This window comes from Argopecten irradians, chromosome 3, assembly GCF_041381155.1.
Source record: "Argopecten irradians isolate NY chromosome 3, Ai_NY, whole genome shotgun sequence".
Taxonomy (NCBI): domain Eukaryota; kingdom Metazoa; phylum Mollusca; class Bivalvia; order Pectinida; family Pectinidae; genus Argopecten; species Argopecten irradians.
Genome location: NC_091136.1, coordinates 59,349,316 through 59,372,157, shown reverse-complemented (window position 1 = coordinate 59,372,157; position 22,842 = coordinate 59,349,316). Strand labels below are relative to the sequence as shown.

Sequence of the window (22,842 nt, the reverse complement as noted above, 5' to 3'; positions counted from 1 at the left end):
TTATTTACCTCTCATCTCCCTTGAGTCCACTTTCTACCGCGTCTGGCAGTTCTGACCTAAGAAGATCATGCGTGATGCTCGGTGAACCGCGACACAGTGTTGACAGGAGACTGATCACAGTAGATATACTTGGACTTGATTTGGATTCAGCAGTGATACTGACTGACCCAGGCGTACTGGACACAGATGCATTGTGGCCAGACTCACCAGCCTTCTGGAGACGCAGTAAGAGCTCATCAATAAGGCCATGTTGTGAGAGAGGCGAGGGGTCAACTCCACGTCGAGTAAAACGATCAGCCAAAGATGCAAAACATCGCAGAGAGCCGTCAGCAACCTATATGTACAGTAGGTAAACAGAATATTGACAATTAAGTTCATCATTAGAAGCAATTTCATAAATTTTCATTGAATTAAGTGAAGAAGTATTTACTCTATACAAATGAAAAATTATCATTTATTGTCGATCATAAAAAAGTATTTTTAATTCAAGGATATATATATATATATATTGTGCACATTCAATTTAAAAGTTCAGTTGATAAGCTTGATTATAAATGATAAGACAGAGTAGATGGTATGGTACTTACGAACTGGTCCTCATGTTTGAGCAATGTAGACAGCGACACAACGCACACCTCTAGAGTAGCATCCTGTGGCTCCATCTTACCACACAGCCGTGACACGACAGACATGGAGGAGTGAAGGGTATCCTTATGGACCTGTGAGCCATGCTGCTGGATAAACATCAACACACAGTTCAGGCCACCCGAGTCAAACACGGCTCCAGACTCTCGGGTACAGATCCGCTCAAGTACCTGTACAACACAAACATTTGTTATAGTCTTCAAATATGAGGAAAGGCAATTAAGATAGTATTTCAAATGATTAAAAAGTCAAAATAGATTCAGTACCTTATATTGATTTTAATACAGTTATTAATTATATACATATATATATATAATAATCTTCTTGCTGATTATAAGGTAATCACAAACTCATTTTTTTTAACAAGGACATAGTCATTCAGATCCCCCGCCAATGGAGATATCAAAGCTGAAGTAAGTTTGATTGTGGAGACTTATGTGTATGAAAAAAAACAGGAGAAAGTGCAAAAAATGAAAACCTATAAAATAGCAAAAGGTACTACTAGACCATAAAATGAATATGTCTATGAAGTGGAAATATCTCTGCTGGTTTTAGAGTTATGCTCCGGAAATGAACCTGCTACAAAAATATGATATTTTCAGCAATGTTTCTATGGTTACGGAAAAAATGCAAAAAATGAAAACCTTAAAATAGCAAAAGGCACTACTAGACCATAAGACCAATGTGTGTATGAAGTTTTGTGGAAATATCTCTACTGGTTTTAGAGTTATGCTCCGGAAACCATTCGTATGGACGGACGGACGGACAGAACCCATTTGTATATCCCCCGCCAACTTCGTTGGGAGGGGGATAATTAGCTATAATTGAAGTCATGTCCTAATTTGTTCTTAAAGAAGAACAATAAATGTTGTCTCCTCTAAAGATATTTTTCTCATATCATCTCCATGTCATCTTTAAGTGAGTACATGTAACATTAAGGAATATATTATCTTATCTGTACCTTAATACACTGTTCAGCAAGGTCCCGGCTTGTACGTGAGGACATTTCCACGACAACCAGCCTGTTACACAGGGCCTTGATGGCACCATCGACGGCCACAATACGGCGTGTACACTCTGCGGACACGTCCAGGTAATAAGTGATGGCCCTAGCAGTCACCTCCAACACATTGTCGGGAGCACACTCGTCCAAAAAGATCCGACAGAGAGCTGGCAGGAAGGTCCGCGGGGGGCAGCTGTACACATAAATAGCAGTATCCATATATCACATCTATTGATAGTAAATACAATACTTTTTGAAACTATGAAATAATTTTCAATCATCTGATCCCAAAATCTCAATAGAAAGGCTTATATACGGCTGCATATATAATACATAATAATTAAATTGTCAGACAGCCGATGTACACGTCTTATTTCTTAAACTTCATATGTGTAATTAATTACAATCAGAATGTACAAAGAATTCCATTGAAATATCTGTCTACTTATGTGTAACTATATATCAGAATGTACAAAGAATTCCGATGAAATATCTGTTTTCAACAAGTTTAAGAAGAATTAAGAGAGAAATTGATTTTATAACTTAGACATTGACAGTTACATACATATTTTATTTTACAAATCAAGGTATAACCATGTACTATACATTCTGTTTAGAATCTAAACTGACAATCATATTACAAGATTTGATAAATTCTCTCTTAGATAAAACATTACATTTGCTTTATTTCAGTATTGATCATATATAGATGATGTGATTAACTGTGCACTTTAGATAAAGTAATATGTGACAGATCTATGTATAAAATAATTAACCCTTAGGCTGCTGCAATGGTTTGCATAGTAATGGCTCTCAGTGCTGCATTAATTTTGTAAAATCCAGGGAAATGATAACTTAATTTTAAATGAGTATATCTTGAAAACTATTTGCATTATGTGAATAAAAGTTATATGAAAATTGTTTGTTATTGCCTGTAGTTTATATTGATGCTGTTTATTCCACAAATATACTTCTGGTTAAGCATACAGGTAACAATACAGGTGACTAAAGGTAAAAATATTAGGCTGTATCAAATATTAACAAGACAATTCAATTAAAATTATGAAATAAAACCAATTTAATCAAGAAACCTTAGTATTAAGAAGCATATATGACTTCATTTGGTTATTAAGTCTTTGAAAAAATCCAGGTAAAATCTTCCAAAACTAATTAATATTCACAAACAAAATCTTGATAATTGTTCATGAAGGAAAGAAGCTAATTTCCTGTTTAACTTCTGGTCTATCATCACATAGTGTATGCATTTGCATTGTGCACCACATATTATCTCTATCTTAGACCAAGTTACCCTTAAAAGTATTGTTATAGCTCAGGTGAGTCCAGGTGAGTCATTTTCAGTCAGGTGAAAGTTAATTAGACAATATATAACTAGAAAACGATCCTAAACAATTTCTGAAAAATTGTTTTTCACATGCATCATGACTTGACCAACAGTGGTGTAAATCACTTATCTGGATAAAATCCATAGCCGCTATCAACATAAAAGAAACACCTGCATCTCATAAAATGTAATACTGTCATTTTTCATTTGTCTGTTTTCTTTCAACATGCCGGTCATTGACGGTAAACTTTGTGTAGATAATATAAATAAATTTATGTGAACAACTTTATTTTCTATATTGTAATCATCCAAAAATACTTTTAAAAACATCTAGCTTACATTTATTCATGTTATACATTAATTTCAACTCGCCTGTGAACGGAGCATTGTCAAAGCACAGGTTTACGATGTGCAAAAAAAAAATACTAAAAATACTGAAAGGTTGTTTACTTAGCCCTGTATCCCATTTCCAGAAAATGGGGTAATTAATTTTAAAATGCTCTGAACACCACAAAAATCATTCGATCTGAATATTTTTTAGCTTACATTGAAGACAATTCCTTACTGGTCACTATGGTATATGATATCATGGGATTATGGGCGAATTTTATTTCATATCGAAAGTTAAATTACGAAGATTCGTGTAAAATCGTTAGTCAGAAAAGTACACGCTACATCCCCATGTCACAATTCCCTAATAAGCACAGACCGAATAAAATTGCCATTCATTCAAGGAATGCATCCATGAAGTGCAGATCCTCAATATAAACTCACTTATTTATAAAAATTACACATTGGTATCCCTTAGCGATCCCCACGCTCCATTTATTGTCATGCAGAACAGATGATCACCAATCTCGGCCATTTTTTGTCTGTCGTCTCCGATTTGATACAAGCTCTCTGATTGGTCCACTCGCTCCTAGGAGTCAATCAGAGAGCTTGTATCCAATCGGAGACGAAAGACAAAAAATGGCCGAGATCAGTGATCATCTGTTCTGCATGACAATAAATGGAGCGTGGGGATCGCTAAGGGATACCAATGTGTAATTTTTATAAGTAAGTGAGTTTATATTGAGGATCTGCACTTCAGGGATGCATTCGTTGAATGAATGGTGATTTTATTCGGTCTGTGCTCATTAGGGAATCGTGACCTGGGGATGTAGCGTGTACTTTTCCGACTAACGATTTTACACGAATCTTCGTAATTCAACTTTCGATATGAAATAAAATTCGCCCATAATCCTATCATATCATATACCATAGTGACCAGTAAGGAATTGTCTTCAATGTCAGCTAAAAAATATTCAGATCGGATGATTTTTGTGGTGTTCAGAGCATTTTAAAATTAATTACCTCATTTTCTGGAAATGGGATACAGGGCTAAGTAAACAACCTTTCAGTATTTTTTTTTTTTTTTTTTTTGCACGTCGTAAACCTGTGGTCAAAGTCAATCTTGTTGTCTGTCAACACGGCAGCCGGCCGCGTGGGGGGCTGCCTCATGTTCTGTGTTGGCATCGGGCACAAACTTATTTATAGGAGAAATTAAAATAATGTTGCCTTCTATTGGATCCCAATCTAAAGTATCTGACCGTTCAAATTTACTTTCAACTTCTGACACATCACTAGCAAAGAATTGTTGTACACGTTCTTCATCACTTCGATCTATCGGAGCGGCCATTTTGACGAGTCAGTATACCATTCGAATTCCTCCACACCTGTGGTTATTTTTAACGTATAATCCCGAGAATATCGAATGTAATGACATTAGAACCAATCGGAAGCATTCTACTTTCGTTTTCAGTCATAATTTTAGTAACAGGAGGGAGATTTGACAATCGGACCGCCAGTTGAAAACTCAGAGTCAAAACACGTCTTTTTACGAGTGTAGCACTGAGGGTCATTTAAACCAACGCGTATATAGCCGCGTGTAGCAGTCTAAGGGTTAACATCTAAAAGGGAACATATGTAATAATAATGCTTGTATTATTTGGCATGGAACAATTTGTGCAGCATCACCTTTAGTTTTGACTACTTATTAATATGTCCTTTATTTACATAATTAGTATATACCCTATTTAACCCAATAAGAACCCATGTCCCTATAAGTGCCCCTCTCCCTTTTTGAGGCCTCAATTTTAATTGCCCAGGCATGAATAAAGACCAAAACTATGTATACACAAAACTGTATAGATTTGCAATGATTTCGTCTGATTAGCGCCTTTTCATTTTTTCAGTTTTTTAAACACCTTGGGCACTTATTCAGTCGAATATGGTATGTTAAATCATTTAAACTCGATATTTGTACTATCTTGTTTATCAATATTTTTGTGATTACATTATGTAATTACATTTGTCGTATAACTCTGCGAAATCCAAGCTAAAGTAATTCATTGTACATACAGGATATGTAGGTTAGATAATGTACAGTAATCAAGCTGACGTGACAGGTAAACAGGTAATAGGTTAGGTACTGTACAGTAATCAGGCTGACGTGACAGGTAAACAGGCAATAGGTTAGATAATGTACAGTAATCAAGCTGACGTGACAGGTAAACAGGTAATAGGTTAGATACTGTACAGTTATCAGGCTGACATGACATGTAAACAGGTAATAGGTTAGGTAATGTACAGTAATCAGGCTGACGTGACAGGTACAGGTAATAGGTTAGGTACTGTACAGTAATCAGGCTGACGTGACAGGTAAACAGGTAATAGGTTAGGTAATGTACAGTAATCAAGCTGACGTGACAGGTAAACAGGTAACATCCTGTTAGCCCTTAGTCATGCTGGCATTTAATGATCAGCTTTACGTGTGTTTTTGGGAGTATGAGGTACACATGATTTGTTTTTAAACCTCCCACAAACTATACCAGACACAGTCTGGTGATTAGTCACTTAGTCACACATGAATTGTTCGACTAATACTACTGTATACTAATACTACATACAGTACCCTAGTGTTCAACTCTACTGACTCATTACATCATTATCACCACAACTCGACCTTCACCTTCATCTAACTGTAGTAACTTTTGACTGCATTTATATTCACACTATCCAGTATATGTATTCCATGTACAATAGATCTAGACCATTATTTGTAAACAGTTCCATATATATAGCGCAGGTCTCAATATACGTGTATAAACATTATCACTAGCCACTACTACACAATCAATGAGAACTGGTACCCAGCTGTCTATGTATAGATTCTGTAGAGCTATAGGTAAACCATCATGTATAATGCATGTTAAGGCAGGTGATCATAAATATCAGGTCTCATTAAACAGGACATTGCACAGCAGTGTTATGGAATACTCATAGATACTCCTTAATACCCTGTAGTATTTGAATTTTCATCTCAATGGGCAAAAAAATAAAAGCATGTGTTGTTGTGCATTTAACACTTTCACAGATTCTCAATCCTGTGTAATTAATTAAGTCCAGGATATTATATATACACAGATCTTTACACTGACAACCAATTATCAACCTATTGTTATTGACAATATTGTGTACTAACAATAATAAGCGGATAGGTATTGTGTACTAACAGTAACATAAGTAATGCCCTTCAATCATATAACCATAATAGGGATATATATTTCCATGTTATAATTACAGACCAGTAGATAAACTAGTACAGCAGTTATAAAATACTTTGTGGTCTAGCTAAAAAAATGTGCTAATCAATCTAGTTATATTACACTATTCAAACTACGTATATACACTAGGACTGGACCATATACATTGTACATGTTTCTTAGTCATTCAGATTCATTCATATAAGCTAAGGTTTCCCTAAACTTATCTTTGACTGATTGGATCAATCATCTTGTTATACCAGATATAAATACAGTAACATATGTAAGCAATAATTTATAAACTGTTACCAGATTAACACTGGACAAAGAGTTGATATGAAGCCCATCCAGAAGAAGGGCACCATAAATATTTATATTTCTGACTGATGGGCTTCATATCAATTGTATGTCCAATCTGGTAACAGTTTATTATTTAGATTCCCATTATGATAATTGAAATTCAAAACTATGCATGAAATCTTTTGAATTTCCCGCTTGCACTAGTGTTGATGTCACCAATTTAAATCTACAGAACAGTCATAGCAACAGCTTCTGAATATAATCCCCCCAAAAAACCGTTTGAAATAAGCGAACAAATGAAATTAAAACTATGCAATACTATTTTTCAATACACTCTATTTTGTCAACAGGATAAGACTATTAGAATTAAAAGAACGCATAACTATAAAACCACATCTAAGACTATTAGAATTAAAAGAACGCATAACTATAAAACCACATCTAAGACTATTAGAATTAAAAGAACGCATAACTATAAAACCACTTCTTAAATCATTTGGCCCTCATGTATATGCGTAACATATACAGACTCATCAGTACTCTATTGTTTATATTATACTTCGTAGTAAGTAGTACATACAGACTACCCCCATGTAAACCCTTTGTACACTACATAGTTAGTAGTACATACAGACTACCCCCATGTAAACCCTTTGTACACTACGTGGTAAGTAGTACATACAGACTACCCCCAAGTAAACTCTTTGTACACTACGTAGTAAGTAGTACATACAGACTACCCCCATGTAAACTCTTTGTACACAATGTAGTAAGTAGTACATACAGACTACCCCCATGTAAACCCTTTGTACACTACATAGTAAGTAGTACATACAGACTACCCCCATGTAAACCCTTTGTACACTATGTAGTAAGTAGTACATACAGACTACCCCCATGTAAACCCTTTGTACACTACATAGTAAGTAGTACATACAGACTACCCCCATGTAAACCCTTTGTACACTATGTAGTAAGTAGTACATACAGACTACCCCCATGTAAACCCTTTGTACACTACATAGTAAGTAGTACATACAGACTACCCCCAAGTAAACCTTTGTACACTATGTAGTAAGTAGTACATACAGACTACCCCCATGTAAACCCTTTGTACACTACGTAGTAAGTAGTACATACAGACTACCCCCATGTAAACCCTTTGTATACTATGTAGTAAGTAGTACATACAGACTACCCCCATGTAGACCCTTTGTACACTATGTAGTAAGTAGTACATACAGACTACCCCCATGTAAACCCTTTGTACACTACGTAGTAAGTAGTACATACAGACTACCCCCATGTAAACCCTTTGTACACTATGTAGTAAGTAGTACATACAGACTACCCCCATGTAAACCCTTTGTACACTACGTAGTAAGTAGTACATACAGACTACCCCCATGTAAACCCTTTGTACACTAGTAGTAAGTAGTACATACAGACTACCCCCATGTAAACCCTTTGTACACTATGTAGTAAGTACCCAGTACATACAGACATACAGACCCCCATGTAAACCCTTTTGTACACATACGTAGTAAGTAGTACATACAGACTACCCCCATGTAAACCCTTTGTACACTATGTAGTACATACAGACTACCCCCATGTAGACCCTTTGTACACTACGTAGTAAGTAGTACATACAGACTACCCCCATGTAAACCCTTTGTACACTACAGTAAGTAGTACATACAGACTACCCCCATGTAACCCTTTGTACACTACAGTAAGTACATACAGACTACCCCATGTAAACCCTTTGTACACTATGTAGTAAGTAGTACATACAGACTACCCCCATGTAAACCCTTTGTACACTACGTAGTAAGTAGTACATACAGACTACCCCCATGTAAACCCTTTGTACACTACATAGTAAGTAGTACATACAGACTACCCCCATGTAAACCCTTTGTACACTACATAGTAAGTAGTACATACAGACTACCCCCATGTAAACCCTTTGTACACTATGTAGTAAGTAGTACATACAGACTACCCCCATGTAAACCCTTTGTACACTACGTAGTAAGTAGTACATACAGACTACCCCCATGTAAACCCTTTGTACACTACTAGTAAGTAGTACATACAGACTACCCCCATGTAAACCCTTTGTACACTACGTAGTAAGTAGTACATACAGACTACCCCCATGTAAACCCTTTGTACACTATGTAGTAAGTAGTACATACAGACTACCCCCATGTAAACCCTTTGTACACTATGTAGTAAGTAGTACATACAGACTACCCCCATGTAAACCCTTTGTACACTACGTAGTAAGTAGTACATACAGACTACCCCCATGTAAACCCTTTGTACACTATGTAGTAAGTAGTACATACAGACTACCCCCATGTAAACCCTTTGTACACTACGTAGTAAGTAGTACATACACAGACTACCCCATGTACCCCTTTGTAACATGTAAAACCTTTGTACACTTGTACACTAGTAGTAAGTAGTACATACAGACTACCCCCATGTAAACCCTTTGTACACTATGTAGTAAGTAGTACATACAGACTACCCCCATGTAAACCCTTTGTACACTACTAGTAAGTAGTACATACAGACTACCCCCATGTAAACCCTTTGTACACTACATAGTAAGTAGTACATACAGACTACCCCCATGTAAACCCTTTGTACACTAGTAGTAAGTAGTACATACAGACTACCCCCATGTAAACCCTTTGTACACACTACATAGTAAGTAATAGAGTACATACAGACTACCCCCATGTAAACCCTTTGTACACTACATAGTAAGTAGTACATACAGACTACCCCCATGTAAACTCTTTGTACACTACATAGTAAGTAGTACATACAGACTACCCCCATGTAAACTCTTTGTACACAATGTAGTAAGTAGTACATACAGACTACCCCCATGTAAACCCTTTGTACACTATGTAGTAAGTAGTACATACAGACTACCCCCATGTAAACCTTTTGTACACTACATAGTAAGTAGTACATACAGACTACCCCCATGTAAACCCTTTGTACACTACATAGTAAGTAGTACATACAGACTACCCCCATGTAACCCTTTGTACACTATAGTAAGTAGTACCAGACTACCCCCATGTAACCCTTTGTACACTATGTAGTAAGTAGTACATACAGACTACCCCCATGTAAACCCTTTGTACACTATGTAGTAAGTAGTACATACAGACTACCCCCATGTAAACCCTTTGTACACTACTAGTAAGTAGTACATACAGACTACCCCCATGTAAACCCTTTGTACACTATGTAGTAAGTAGTACATACAGACTACCCCCATGTAAACCCTTTGTACACTATGTAGTAAGTAGTACATACAGACTACCCCCATGTAAACCCTTTGTACACTACATAGTAAGTAGTACATACAGACTACCCCCATGTAAACCCTTTGTACACTACATAGTAAGTAGTACATACAGACTACCCCCATGTAAACCCTTTGTACACTATGTAGTAAGTAGTACATACAGACTACCCCCATGTAAACCCTTTGTACACTACATAGTAAGTAGTACATACAGACTACCCCCATGTAAACCCTTTGTACACTACATAGTAAGTAGTACATACAGACTACCCCCATGTAAACCCTTTGTACACTATGTAGTAAGTAGTACATACAGACTACCCCCATGTAAACCCTTTGTACACTACATAGTAAGTAGTACATACAGACTACCCCCATGTAAACCCTTTGTACACTATGTAGTACATACAGACTACCCCCATGTAAACCCTTTGTACACTACGTAGTAAGTAGTACATACAGACTACCCCCATGTAAACCCTTTGTACACTATGTAGTAAGTAGTACATACAGACTACCCCCATGTAAACCCTTTGTACACTATGTAGTAAGTAGTACATACAGACTACCCCCATGTAAACCCTTTGTACACTATGTAGTAAGTAGTACATACAGACTACCCCCATGTAAACCCTTTGTACACTACTAGTAAGTAGTACATACAGACTACCCCCATGTAAACCCTTTGTACACTATGTAGTAAGTAGTACATACAGACTACCCCCATGTAAACCCTTTGTACACTACATAGTAAGTAGTACATACAGACTACCCCCATGTAAACCCTTTGTACACTACATAGTAAGTAGTACATACAGACTACCCCCATGTAAACCCTTTGTACACTATGTAGTAAGTAGTACATACAGACTACCCCCATGTAAACCCTTTGTACACTATGTAGTACATACAGACTACCCCCATGTAAACCCTTTGTACACTACATAGTAAGTAGTACATACAGACTACCCCCATGTAAACCCTTTGTACACTATGTAGTAAGTAGTACATACAGACTACCCCCATGTAAACCCTTTGTACACTATGTAGTAAGTAGTACATACAGACTACCCCCATGTAAACCCTTTGTACACTATGTAGTAAGTAGTACATACAGACTACCCCCATGTAAACCCTTTGTACACTACTAGTAAGTAGTACATACAGACTACCCCCATGTAAACCCTTTGTACACTATAGTAGTAAGTAGTACATACAGACTACCCCCATGTAAACCCTTTGTACACTATAGTAAGTAGTACATACAGACTACCCCCATGTAAACCCTTTGTACACTACATAGTAAGTAGTACATACAGACTACCCCCATGTAAACCCTTTGTACACTACATAGTAAGTAGTACATACAGACTACCCCCATGTAAACCCTTTGTACACTACATAGTAAGTAGTACATACAGACTACCCCCATGTAAACCCTTTGTACACTATGTAGTAAGTAGTACATACAGACTACCCCCATGTAAACCCTTTGTACACTATGTAGTAAGTAGTACATACAGACTACCCCCATGTAAACCCTTTGTACACTATGTAGTAAGTAGTACATACAGACTACCCCCATGTAAACCCTTTGTACACTACATAGTAAGTATACGTAGTACATACAGACTACCCCCATGTAAACCCTTTGTACACTACGTAGTAAGTAGTACATACAGACTACCCCCATGTAAACCCTTTTGTACACTACATAGTAAGTAGTACATACAGACTACCCCCATGTAAACCCTTTGTACACTATGTAGTAAGTAGTACATACAGACTACCCCCATGTAAACCCTTTGTACACTATGTAGTAAGTAGTACATACAGACTACCCCCATGTAAACCCTTTGTACACTATATAAGTAGTACATACAGACTACCCCCATGTAAACCCTTTGTACACTATGTAGTAAGTAGTACATACAGACTACCCCCATGTAAACCCTTTGTACACTACGTAAGTAGTACATACAGACTACCCCCATGTAAACCCTTTGTACACTATGTAGTAAGTAGTACATACAGACTACCCCCATGTAAACCCTTTGTACACTACGTAGTAAGTAGTACATACAGACTACCCCCATGTAAACCCTTTGTACACTACGTAGTAAGTAGTACATACAGACTACCCCCATGTAAACCCTTTGTACACTATGTAGTAAGTAGTACATACAGACTACCCCCATGTAAACCCTTTGTACACTATGTAGTAAGTAGTACATACAGACTACCCCCATGTAAACCCTTTGTACACTACATAGTAAGTAGTACATACAGACTACCCCCATGTAAACCCTTTGTACACTATGTAGTAAGTAGTACATACAGACTACCCCCATGTAAACCCTTTGTACACTACGTAGTAAGTAGTACATACAGACTACCCCCATGTAAACCCTTTGTACACTATGTAGTAAGTAGTACATACAGACTACCCCCATGTAAACCCTTTGTACACTATGTAGTAAGTAGTACATACAGACTACCCCCATGTAAACCCTTTGTACACTATGTAGTAAGTAGTACATACAGACTACCCCCATGTAAACCCTTTGTACACTACATAGTAAGTAGTACATACAGACTACCCCCATGTAAACCCTTTGTACACTACATAGTAAGTAGTACATACAGACTACCCCCATGTAAACCCTTTGTACACTACTAGTAAGTAGTACATACAGACTACCCCCATGTAAACCCTTTGTACACTATGTAGTAAGTAGTACATACAGACTACCCCCATGTAAACCCTTTGTACACTACTAGTAAGTAGTACATACAGACTACCCCCATGTAAACCCTTTGTACACTATGTAGTAAGTAGTACATACAGACTACCCCCACAAGTAAACCCTTTGTACACTACGTAGTAAGTAGTACATACAGACTACCCCCATGTAAACCCTTTGTACACTATGTAGTAAGTAGTACATACAGACTACCCCCATGTAAACCCTTTGTACACTATGTAGTAAGTAGTACATACAGACTACCCCCATGTAAACCCTTTGTACACTATGTAGTAAGTAGTACATACAGACTACCCCCATGTAAACCCTTTGTACACTATGTAGTAAGTAGTACATACAGACTACCCCCATGTAAACCCTTTGTACACTACGTAGTAAGTAGTACATACAGACTACCCCCATGTAAACCCTTTGTACACTACGTAGTAAGTAGTACATACAGACTACCCCCATGTAAACCCTTTGTACACTACATAGTAAGTAGTACATACAGACTACCCCCATGTAAACCCTTTGTACACTACGTAGTAAGTAGTACATACAGACTACCCCCATGTAAACCCTTTGTACACTATGTAGTAAGTAGTACATACAGACTACCCCCATGTAAACCCTTTGTACACTATGTAGTAAGTAGTACATACAGACTACCCCCATGTAAACCCTTTGTACACTACATAGTAAGTAGTACATACAGACTACCCCCATGTAAACCCTTTGTACACTACATACAGACTACCCCCATGTAAACCCTTTGTACACTAGTAGTAAGTAGTACATACAGACTACCCCCATGTAAACCCTTTGTACACTACATAGTAAGTAGTACATACAGACTACCCCCATGTAAACCCTTTGTACACTACGTAGTAAGTAGTACATACAGACTACCCCCATGTAAACCCTTTGTACACTACTAGTAAGTAGTACATACAGACTACCCCCATGTAAACCCTTTGTACACTACTAGTAAGTAGTACATACAGACTACCCCCATGTAAACCCTTTGTACACTACGTAGTAAGTAGTACATACAGACTACCCCCATGTAAACCCTTTGTACACTATGTAGTAAGTAGTACATACAGACTACCCCCATGTAAACCCTTTGTACACTACATGTAGTAAGTAGTACATACAGACTACCCCCATGTAAACCCTTTGTACACTACATAGTAAGTAGTACATACAGACTACCCCCATGTAGACCCTTTGTACACTACGTAGTAAGTAGTACATACAGACTACCCCCATGTAAACCCTTTGTACACTACATAGTAAGTAGTACATACAGACTACCCCCATGTAAACCCTTTGTACACTACTAGTAGTAGTACATACAGACTACCCCCATGTAAACCCTTTGTACACTACGTAGTAAGTAGTACATACAGACTACCCCCATGTAAACCCTTTGTACACTATGTAGTAAGTAGTACATACAGACTACCCCCATGTAAACCCTTTGTACACTATGTAGTAAGTAGTACATACAGACTACCCCCATGTAAACCCTTTGTACACTACGTAGTAAGTAGTACATACAGACTACCCCCATGTAAACCCTTTGTACACTACTAGTAAGTAGTACATACAGACTACCCCCATGTAAACCCTTTGTACACTATGTAGTAAGTAGTACATACAGACTACCCCCATGTAAACCCTTTGTACACTACTAGTAAGTAGTACATACAGACTACCCCCATGTAAACCCTTTGTACACTACATGTAGTAAGTAGTACATACAGACTACCCCCATGTAAACCCTTTGTACACTATGTAGTAAGTAGTACATACAGACTACCCCCATGTAAACCCTTTGTACACTATGTAGTAAGTAGTACATACAGACTACCCCCATGTAAACCCTTTGTACACTACGTAGTAAGTAGTACATACAGACTACCCCCATGTAAACCCTTTGTACACTATGTAGTAAGTAGTACATACAGACTACCCCCATGTAAACCCTTTGTACACTATGTAGTAAGTAGTACATACAGACTACCCCCATGTAAACCCTTTGTACACTATAGTAGTACATACAGACTACCCCCATGTAAACCCTTTGTACACTACAGTAGTAGTACATACAGACTACCCCCATGTAAACCCTTTGTACACTACGTAGTAAGTAGTACATACAGACTACCCCCATGTAAACCCTTTGTACACTATGTAGTAAGTAGTACATACAGACTACCCCCATGTAAACCCTTTGTACACTATGTAGTAAGTAGTACATACAGACTACCCCCATGTAAACCCTTTGTACACTACATAGTAAGTAGTACATACAGACTACCCCCCATGTAAACCCTTTGTACACTATGTAGTAAGTAGTACATACAGACTACCCCCATGTAAACCCTTTGTACACTATGTAGTAAGTAGTACATACAGACTACCCCCATGTAAACCCTTTGTACACTACGTAGTAAGTAGTACATACAGACTACCCCCATGTAAACCCTTTGTACACTATGTAGTAAGTAGTACATACAGACTACCCCCATGTAAACCCTTTGTACACTATGTATAAGTAGTACATACAGACTACCCCCATGTAGACCCTTTGTACTATGTAGTACATACAGACTACCCCCATGTAAACCCTTTGTACACTACATAGTAAGTAGTACATACAGACTACCCCCATGTAGACCCTTTGTACACTATGTAGTAAGTAGTACATACAGACTACCCCCATGTAAACCCTTTGTACACTATGTAGTAAGTAGTACATACAGACTACCCCCATGTAGACCCTTTGTACACTACATAGTAAGTAGTACATACAGACTACCCCCATGTAAACCCTTTGTACACTACATAGTAAGTAGTACATACAGACTACCCCCATGTAAACCCTTTGTACACTACGTAGTAAGTAGTACATACAGACTACCCCCATGTAAACCCTTTGTACACTACATAGTAAGTAGTACATACAGACTACCCCCATGTAAACCCTTTGTACACTATGTAGTAAGTAGTACATACAGACTACCCCCATGTAAACCCTTTGTACACTATGTAGTAAGTAGTACATACAGACTACCCCCATGTAAACCCTTTGTACACTATGTAGTAAGTAGTACATACAGACTACCCCCATGTAAACCCTTTGTACACTATGTAGTAAGTAGTACATACAGACTACCCCCATGTAAACCCTTTGTACACTATGTAGTAAGTAGTACATACAGACTACCCCCATGTAAACCCTTTGTACACTATGTAGTAAGTAGTACATACAGACTACCCCCATGTAAACCCTTTGTACACTATGTAGTAAGTAGTACATACAGACTACCCCCATGTAAACCCTTTGTACACTACATAGTAAGTAGTACATACAGACTACCCCCATGTAAACCCTTTGTACACTATGTAGTAAGTAGTACATACAGACTACCCCCATGTAAACCCTTTGTACACTACGTAGTAAGTAGTACATACAGACTACCCCCATGTAAACCCTTTGTACACTACATAGTAAGTAGTACATACAGACTACCCCCATGTAAACCCTTTGTACACTACATAGTAAGTAGTACATACAGACTACCCCCATGTAAACCCTTTGTACACTATGTAGTAAGTAGTACATACAGACTACCCCCATGTAAACCCTTTGTACACTATGTAGTAAGTAGTACATACAGACTACCCCCATGTAAACCCTTTGTACACTATTAGTAGTAAGTAGTACATACAGACTACCCCCATGTAAACCCTTTGTACACTACATAGTAAGTAGTACATACAGACTACCCCCATGTAAACCCTTTGTACACTACATAGTAAGTAGTACATACAGACTACCCCAGTAACCTGTACACCCCATAGACTACCCCATGTAAACCCTTTGTACACTACGTAGTAAGTAGTACATACAGACTACCCCCATGTAAACCCTTTGTACACTACGTAGTAAGTAGTACATACAGACTACCCCCATGTAAACCCTTTGTACACTACATAGTAAGTAGTACATACAGACTACCCCCATGTAGACCCTTTGTACACTACGTAGTAAGTAGTACATACAGACTACCCCCATGTAAACCCTTTGTACACTATGTAGTAAGTAGTACATACAGACTACCCCCATGTAAACCCTTTGTACACTACATAGTAAGTAGTACATACAGACTACCCCCATGTAAACCCTTTGTACACTACGTAGTAAGTAGTACATACAGACTACCCCCATGTAAACCCTTTGTACACTACATAGTAAGTAGTACATACAGACTACCCCCATGTAAACCCTTTGTACACTATGTAGTAAGTAGTACATACAGACTACCCCCAAGTAAACCCTTTGTACACTACATAGTAAGTAGTACATACAGACTACCCCCATGTAAACCCTTTGTACACTATGTAGTACATACAGATTACCCCCATGTAAACCCTTTGTACACTACGTAGTAAGTAGTACATACAGACTACCCCCATGTAAACCCTTTGTACACTACATAGTAAGTAGTACATACAGACTACCCCCATGTAAACCCTTTGTACACTATGTAGTAAGTAGTACATACAGACTACCCCCATGTAAACCCTTTGTACACTACGTAGTAAGTAGTACATACAGACTACCCCCATGTAAACCCTTTGTACACTATGTAGTAAGTAGTACATACAGACTACCTCCATGTAAACCCTTTGTACACTACGTAGTAAGTAGTACATACAGACTACCCCATGTAAACCTTTGTACACATGAGTAAGTAGTACATACAGACTACCCCCATGTAAACCCTTTGTACACTACGTAGTAAGTAGTACATACAGACTACCCCATGTAAACCCTTTGTCTAGTAAACTTTGTACACTATGTAGTAAGTAGTACATACAGACTACCCCCATGTAGACCCTTTGTACACTATGTAGTAAGTAGTACATACAGACTACCCCCATGTAAACCCTTTGTACACTATGTAGTAAGTAGTACATACAGACTACCCCCATGTAAACCCTTTGTACACTATGTAGTAAGTACATACAGACTACCCCCATGTAGACCCTTTGTACACTACGTAGTAAGTAGTACATACAGACTACCCCCATGTTAACCCTTTGTACACAATGTAGTAAATAGTACATACAGACTACCCCCATGTAGACCCTTTGTTTGTTTGTTTCTTTGTTTAGTTGGTACAGGTGGTATATATATACACTGGATACCTGCCAAACTAATAAATCTCGTACAATGTACTCTAGCTTGAAAGGTCATCCTCCGCAATACTATATTGTTACTATATATTTATCCCTACAGGCCTAGTTATGAACAGTTATCACAACTACTGAAGTTAAAAAAAATCAATTACAAGTTAAAATACTTAGATACTTATAAATTAGGGCCACAACATTTCCAAAGCAAAAATTTACTAAATGTAGTACGCACTAAATTTTAATGTCAGGACATGTATGTATACCAATGTAATATTGATAATCTTATAGTTTGATAAGATGCAATGACAACACCAAACAAATGCAGGAGAGTATATAGCTTATCTCTGTTTTCAGAGTCTTTACTAAATCTGGTAGAAAATTTTAAAAAAAATGATACAAGAGTAGCCATTTCAGAATAATTATTCTTTATTTGCCATCCCAGTTTTCAGATTAAGGGAAACTAAGAACTTTATGATCTGAAGTTTGGGAGCCCTATAGTATTGTACAATTTTGCAGCAATATGATTATATAGTTAAAGATTTGAAATGTTTGTCAAAAACTATATGACAATGTCTAATTAGGGCATTGATGATCATCTAACCTATTAATTGGATGAGGGCTCCCAAGAACACTTTTCAGCTTGGTGTAGTATTACATTCATGTAAGTTAACCAAAAATTTTAACAGACTTATTTGGTTGTAACTGCCTCATGGGTTTATAATTAATGAACAGCAGGAGAATTAGTTTAAAAACAAGAAAGTTAAAAAAAATTAAAACAAATGGGCCGTTGTCCCTCTTGCCCTTATGCAAGGTGTCAGACCATTCTCTAGTGATGACAAATCATGATCAATTTCCCTCGCGATCGGCTCCCCATCTTATATATAACAAATTTGGTTAAAAGTATCATTTAAATATTAATTATAATTAATGAAGAAAAAGATTTTAAAGTAACTTTATGGTCAGACCAACCATATTACCAGTATATAATTATATAAAGAGATGTTTTTCATGAAACAAATATTGCCATTGTCCATTGTCTTTAGATAAGTATAAAAGGATAATCAACCAATGCAATTCAATTATGTTGGTTAAAAAGAATTGATATCATTTATTAGATAATACAGTTTGCTTTAAATACCAACTTCTAAGAAATGTTGATCATGTTCAACCCAGCAAATAATATATGTACATAATTAATGTGTACTGTAAAATAATTCTATAATTTTTGCTTACAAAAATAAAATATTGTCATCATCTTTTAGACAAGCCTCATACTCCATACAGATTTCATTCGATTTAACATTATTATATACTAACAAGAGGCCCAGAGGGCCTGTATTGCTCACCTGTTTTTTAAACACAATTATCATAAAAAACTCAAGAAATAGCAAATTGACTCCACAATTGGTTGAATTTGAATCCCAACCACATAACGATGCTATTTAATATCATATGACTATGAGTGCTATTCAAAGTTTCAGAGAAGAAGTTGTTTATATGAAAGTCGCTATATTGACCCCTTTTGGCCCCACCCCTCAGGCCCCTGGGGTATCAGCACCATGATTTGTACAATTTTGAATCTCTACCCTATGCGCTATCCTATGCTTAGTTTCAGAGAAGAATCGTTAATATGAATATAGCCAAACTGACCTTTTTGGCTCCGTCCCTCAGGACCCCGGGGGGTCAGCCCTACTATTTATAAGGATGCTACTATTGCATTATGAGTGCTATCTCATGCTTAGTTTCAAAAAAGAATTCGTTTATATGGAAATAGCCAAATGGACCCTTTTGGCCCTGCCCAAAGGCCTCGGAGGACAGCCCCACCATTTGTACAATTCCCCACCCTATAAGGATGCTACCATTGCATTGAGTACTATCCCATGATTATATTAGTTTCAAAGAAAAGGTCGTTTATATGGAAATAGCCAAATTGACCCCTTTTGACCCTGCTTCTCATGGTCCCCGGGGGATCAGACCCACCATTTGTACAATTTTGAATCCCCACCCTACAAGAATGCTACCATTGCATTATGAGTGTTATCTGTTCTTAGTTTCAGAGAAGAAGTCGTTTATATGAATTTAGCCAAATAGACCCTTTTGGCCCCACCCTTCAGGCCCCCAGGGGGTCAGTCTGACCATTTGTACAATTTTCAGTCAGTAGCCCATGGCCACAGGCTAGGGATGCTACCAATTAAATTTTGTTAAATTCTGACCAGCAGCTATGGAGAGGAAGTCAATTGTTGACAGACGGCCGGACGCCACGGTATCGCATAAGCTGATCACCTTGGTCGACGTCCTTTTAATTCGGACCAGGTGAGCTAAAAATGCTAAAGTTGTTGAATTGTGCAGACTTTTCATTATAAAACAGAATTTCAAGACTTGCCTCCTTCATTTAGTCCCTTTTATATATAATATGAGGAACACATCTAGTATAGCGGACCCCATTTTTTCCACGAAATATCACGAGTTTATTGACGGCAACCTGTATATATAGAGACCGCGTGAGCGGGCGGTCAAAAATAAAAAATATGGGTTTTTATGCAAAAAAATGTTAAAATCTGAGCTTACCGTGTCCTTTTTTGGTTGAAAACTTCATTGAAAACTGAAGTTTTCAACAAAGTTTTTAACTAGGGATCATGCGGGAAACATTGTAGACTGTACGAGAAAAAAATTCGGGATTTTGTTTTGGTTGTTAGCCGAGCATGCGCTGAACATGCGCAATGAGTGATTTTACGGACTTAGATTTTATTTGTAAACACAAGTACACGTGTAGTTTACGATGGTGACGATTCGAATGAAGGATATATGACAGAAATAATGAAAACGTGGCAATATCTATCCACTGGCTTATTGAAATTGGATCATTATTCAGTTTGTCAGGTAATTATTGCTCAACAGAGGAAAATTTGGCGTGGAAAAGACAGCGACTCAGTGTTAACATGTACATGTGCTGGCCATGGTCCAAACATTATCGAAGATCACACTGAGGCCAAAGTTCCTTTCAAACCTCCTAGAATTGTTTTTAAATATTTCAAATGCTACAAAAACAGTTAAGATGAGTTCAAGATGTAAAATTGAGGTGTTTTTTTTTCTTTTCTCGGAGGTTTCACCCCCGAACCCCCGTCGGCTCTTCGAATCAGTGATTCAAAATGGCAACATGTTAACATGACCCGTAGCAACCTCTGACATGCGCACTGATTATTATGTTTCTAAACTTCCGGGGTCCTCTATACTAGAAACTTCCCTAATATGAATATCCTTAGAAAATCATGTATTTATTTTCACAAATGATGATAAGAGTATCGGTACTTTTTAAAACGAGAAGAACCCGGGGTGCACACAAATACAACAAAATTTACACCAACAAAAATGTTTATAAATATTCGTTTTTTCCAAGAACCATCTCAGACTGCAATTTCCTACCAGCTTCAGTAGCAAGCACAACAAACCTGAACCCCTTCAAGAACTTGTGATCGCGTGCACACAAATACAACCAAATTTACACCAACAATTATATGGTGAACTAATTAGAATACTATATTTACCTTTCAAAAACCCTGTCAACATTGTCGGACATCAAAAGCAGCATACATAATTGCTCCAAGGCAATAAGCTGCATGTCCCTCTCGTCTCCTTGTCCCATCTGCAGCCATTCCAACAGAGTTTCTGGGTCAACGTCTGCCATGGTATTGATGGGTTAAACACGACCAGACAGTGCCCTGTGACGTTTTGGTGTTATCTTCTTCTTTCAATACGTTCTTACTTTCCTATTTCAGAATTTCGTTAAAGGTACTGATGGTCTTTGTTTGAAGATCGATTACTAATTCTGAATGAGAGGGTCATGACCCGATTCCTCCCATATAGGGTGGGAACGGGACAAGTCCCTACTTTCCTCACGAATGTTCTTATTTTCGTAAATTCACGTTCTCACCATCATCTGAAAGGGAAATAGAAATATATGTTGACTTTTCCTCGCATATATGTAAATTACAGTCAACACAACATTGTCCGTTTTATCGATCTAAAAATAACACAAAAGGAAAACCTACAAAACTTTCCAGACACACTCAGGTGAGACAAAAATAGTGTATAAATCAAAACGTTGATCGTTTTACTCAATCATCTGATTGCGTTACATTCGACAGACGTTTGTATTGTATCTACAACATAACTTACATGACTTGATGTTTTCTAATACATCGGGAAAGCAGGGTAGAACCCAGTCACTTCTTTTTTCGATACAGATACAGGAAAAATTACAAATACAATGCCTCGTTTTGGAAACAGAACGGAACCCTTCGGATTCTACTCAATATTAACATTTTAGAGAGACTCCGAATAAAATTTGCGGGAAATATTCGAAACTTGTCACACCACAGACACGTGCTTTTTGAAAGACATCTTTCAAACTACATCGTATATATTTTCATCTCATATTCAGTCATATGTAATATTACAAGATATGATATAATGTCCAAATCCCAATCAATGGGTATACAGCTATTTGCATATATGAATTCGAAGTTAGGCCTACTTATTGGCAAAAATATTGTCGTTAATTTTAGTAAATTTCTAATTAATTACCTCAATGATAAAGTTCCATTTAATTCTATTTTTCCTATCTTTTTACAGTGTACAAGCCTATGGCCAGCTTCTTAGATATTTCTGTA

The 22,842-nt window shown here is 37.4% G+C and overlaps 1 protein-coding gene across 7 annotated transcripts in view; it reads right to left on the bottom strand.

The window, feature by feature from the left end:
- LOC138319240 (E3 ubiquitin-protein ligase HECTD1-like) overlaps nt 1–22,477 on the bottom strand; it is a 76,986-nt gene extending 54,509 nt beyond the window's left edge. For all 7 annotated transcript variants that reach the window (XM_069262243.1, XM_069262247.1, XM_069262248.1 and 4 more), the window contains exons 1-5: nt 22,349–22,477; nt 21,718–22,109; nt 1,607–1,841; nt 588–815; nt 9–334 (exon numbers count right to left, since the gene is read on the bottom strand). In XM_069262243.1, coding sequence (XP_069118344.1) covers nt 9–334; nt 588–815; nt 1,607–1,841; nt 21,718–21,857 — 929 coding nt within the window. In that variant the 5' untranslated portion in view covers nt 21,858–22,109; nt 22,349–22,477. The remainder of the gene's footprint in view (nt 1–8; nt 335–587; nt 816–1,606; nt 1,842–21,717; nt 22,110–22,348) is intronic.
- Nucleotides 22,478–22,842: the final 365 nt, after the last annotated feature.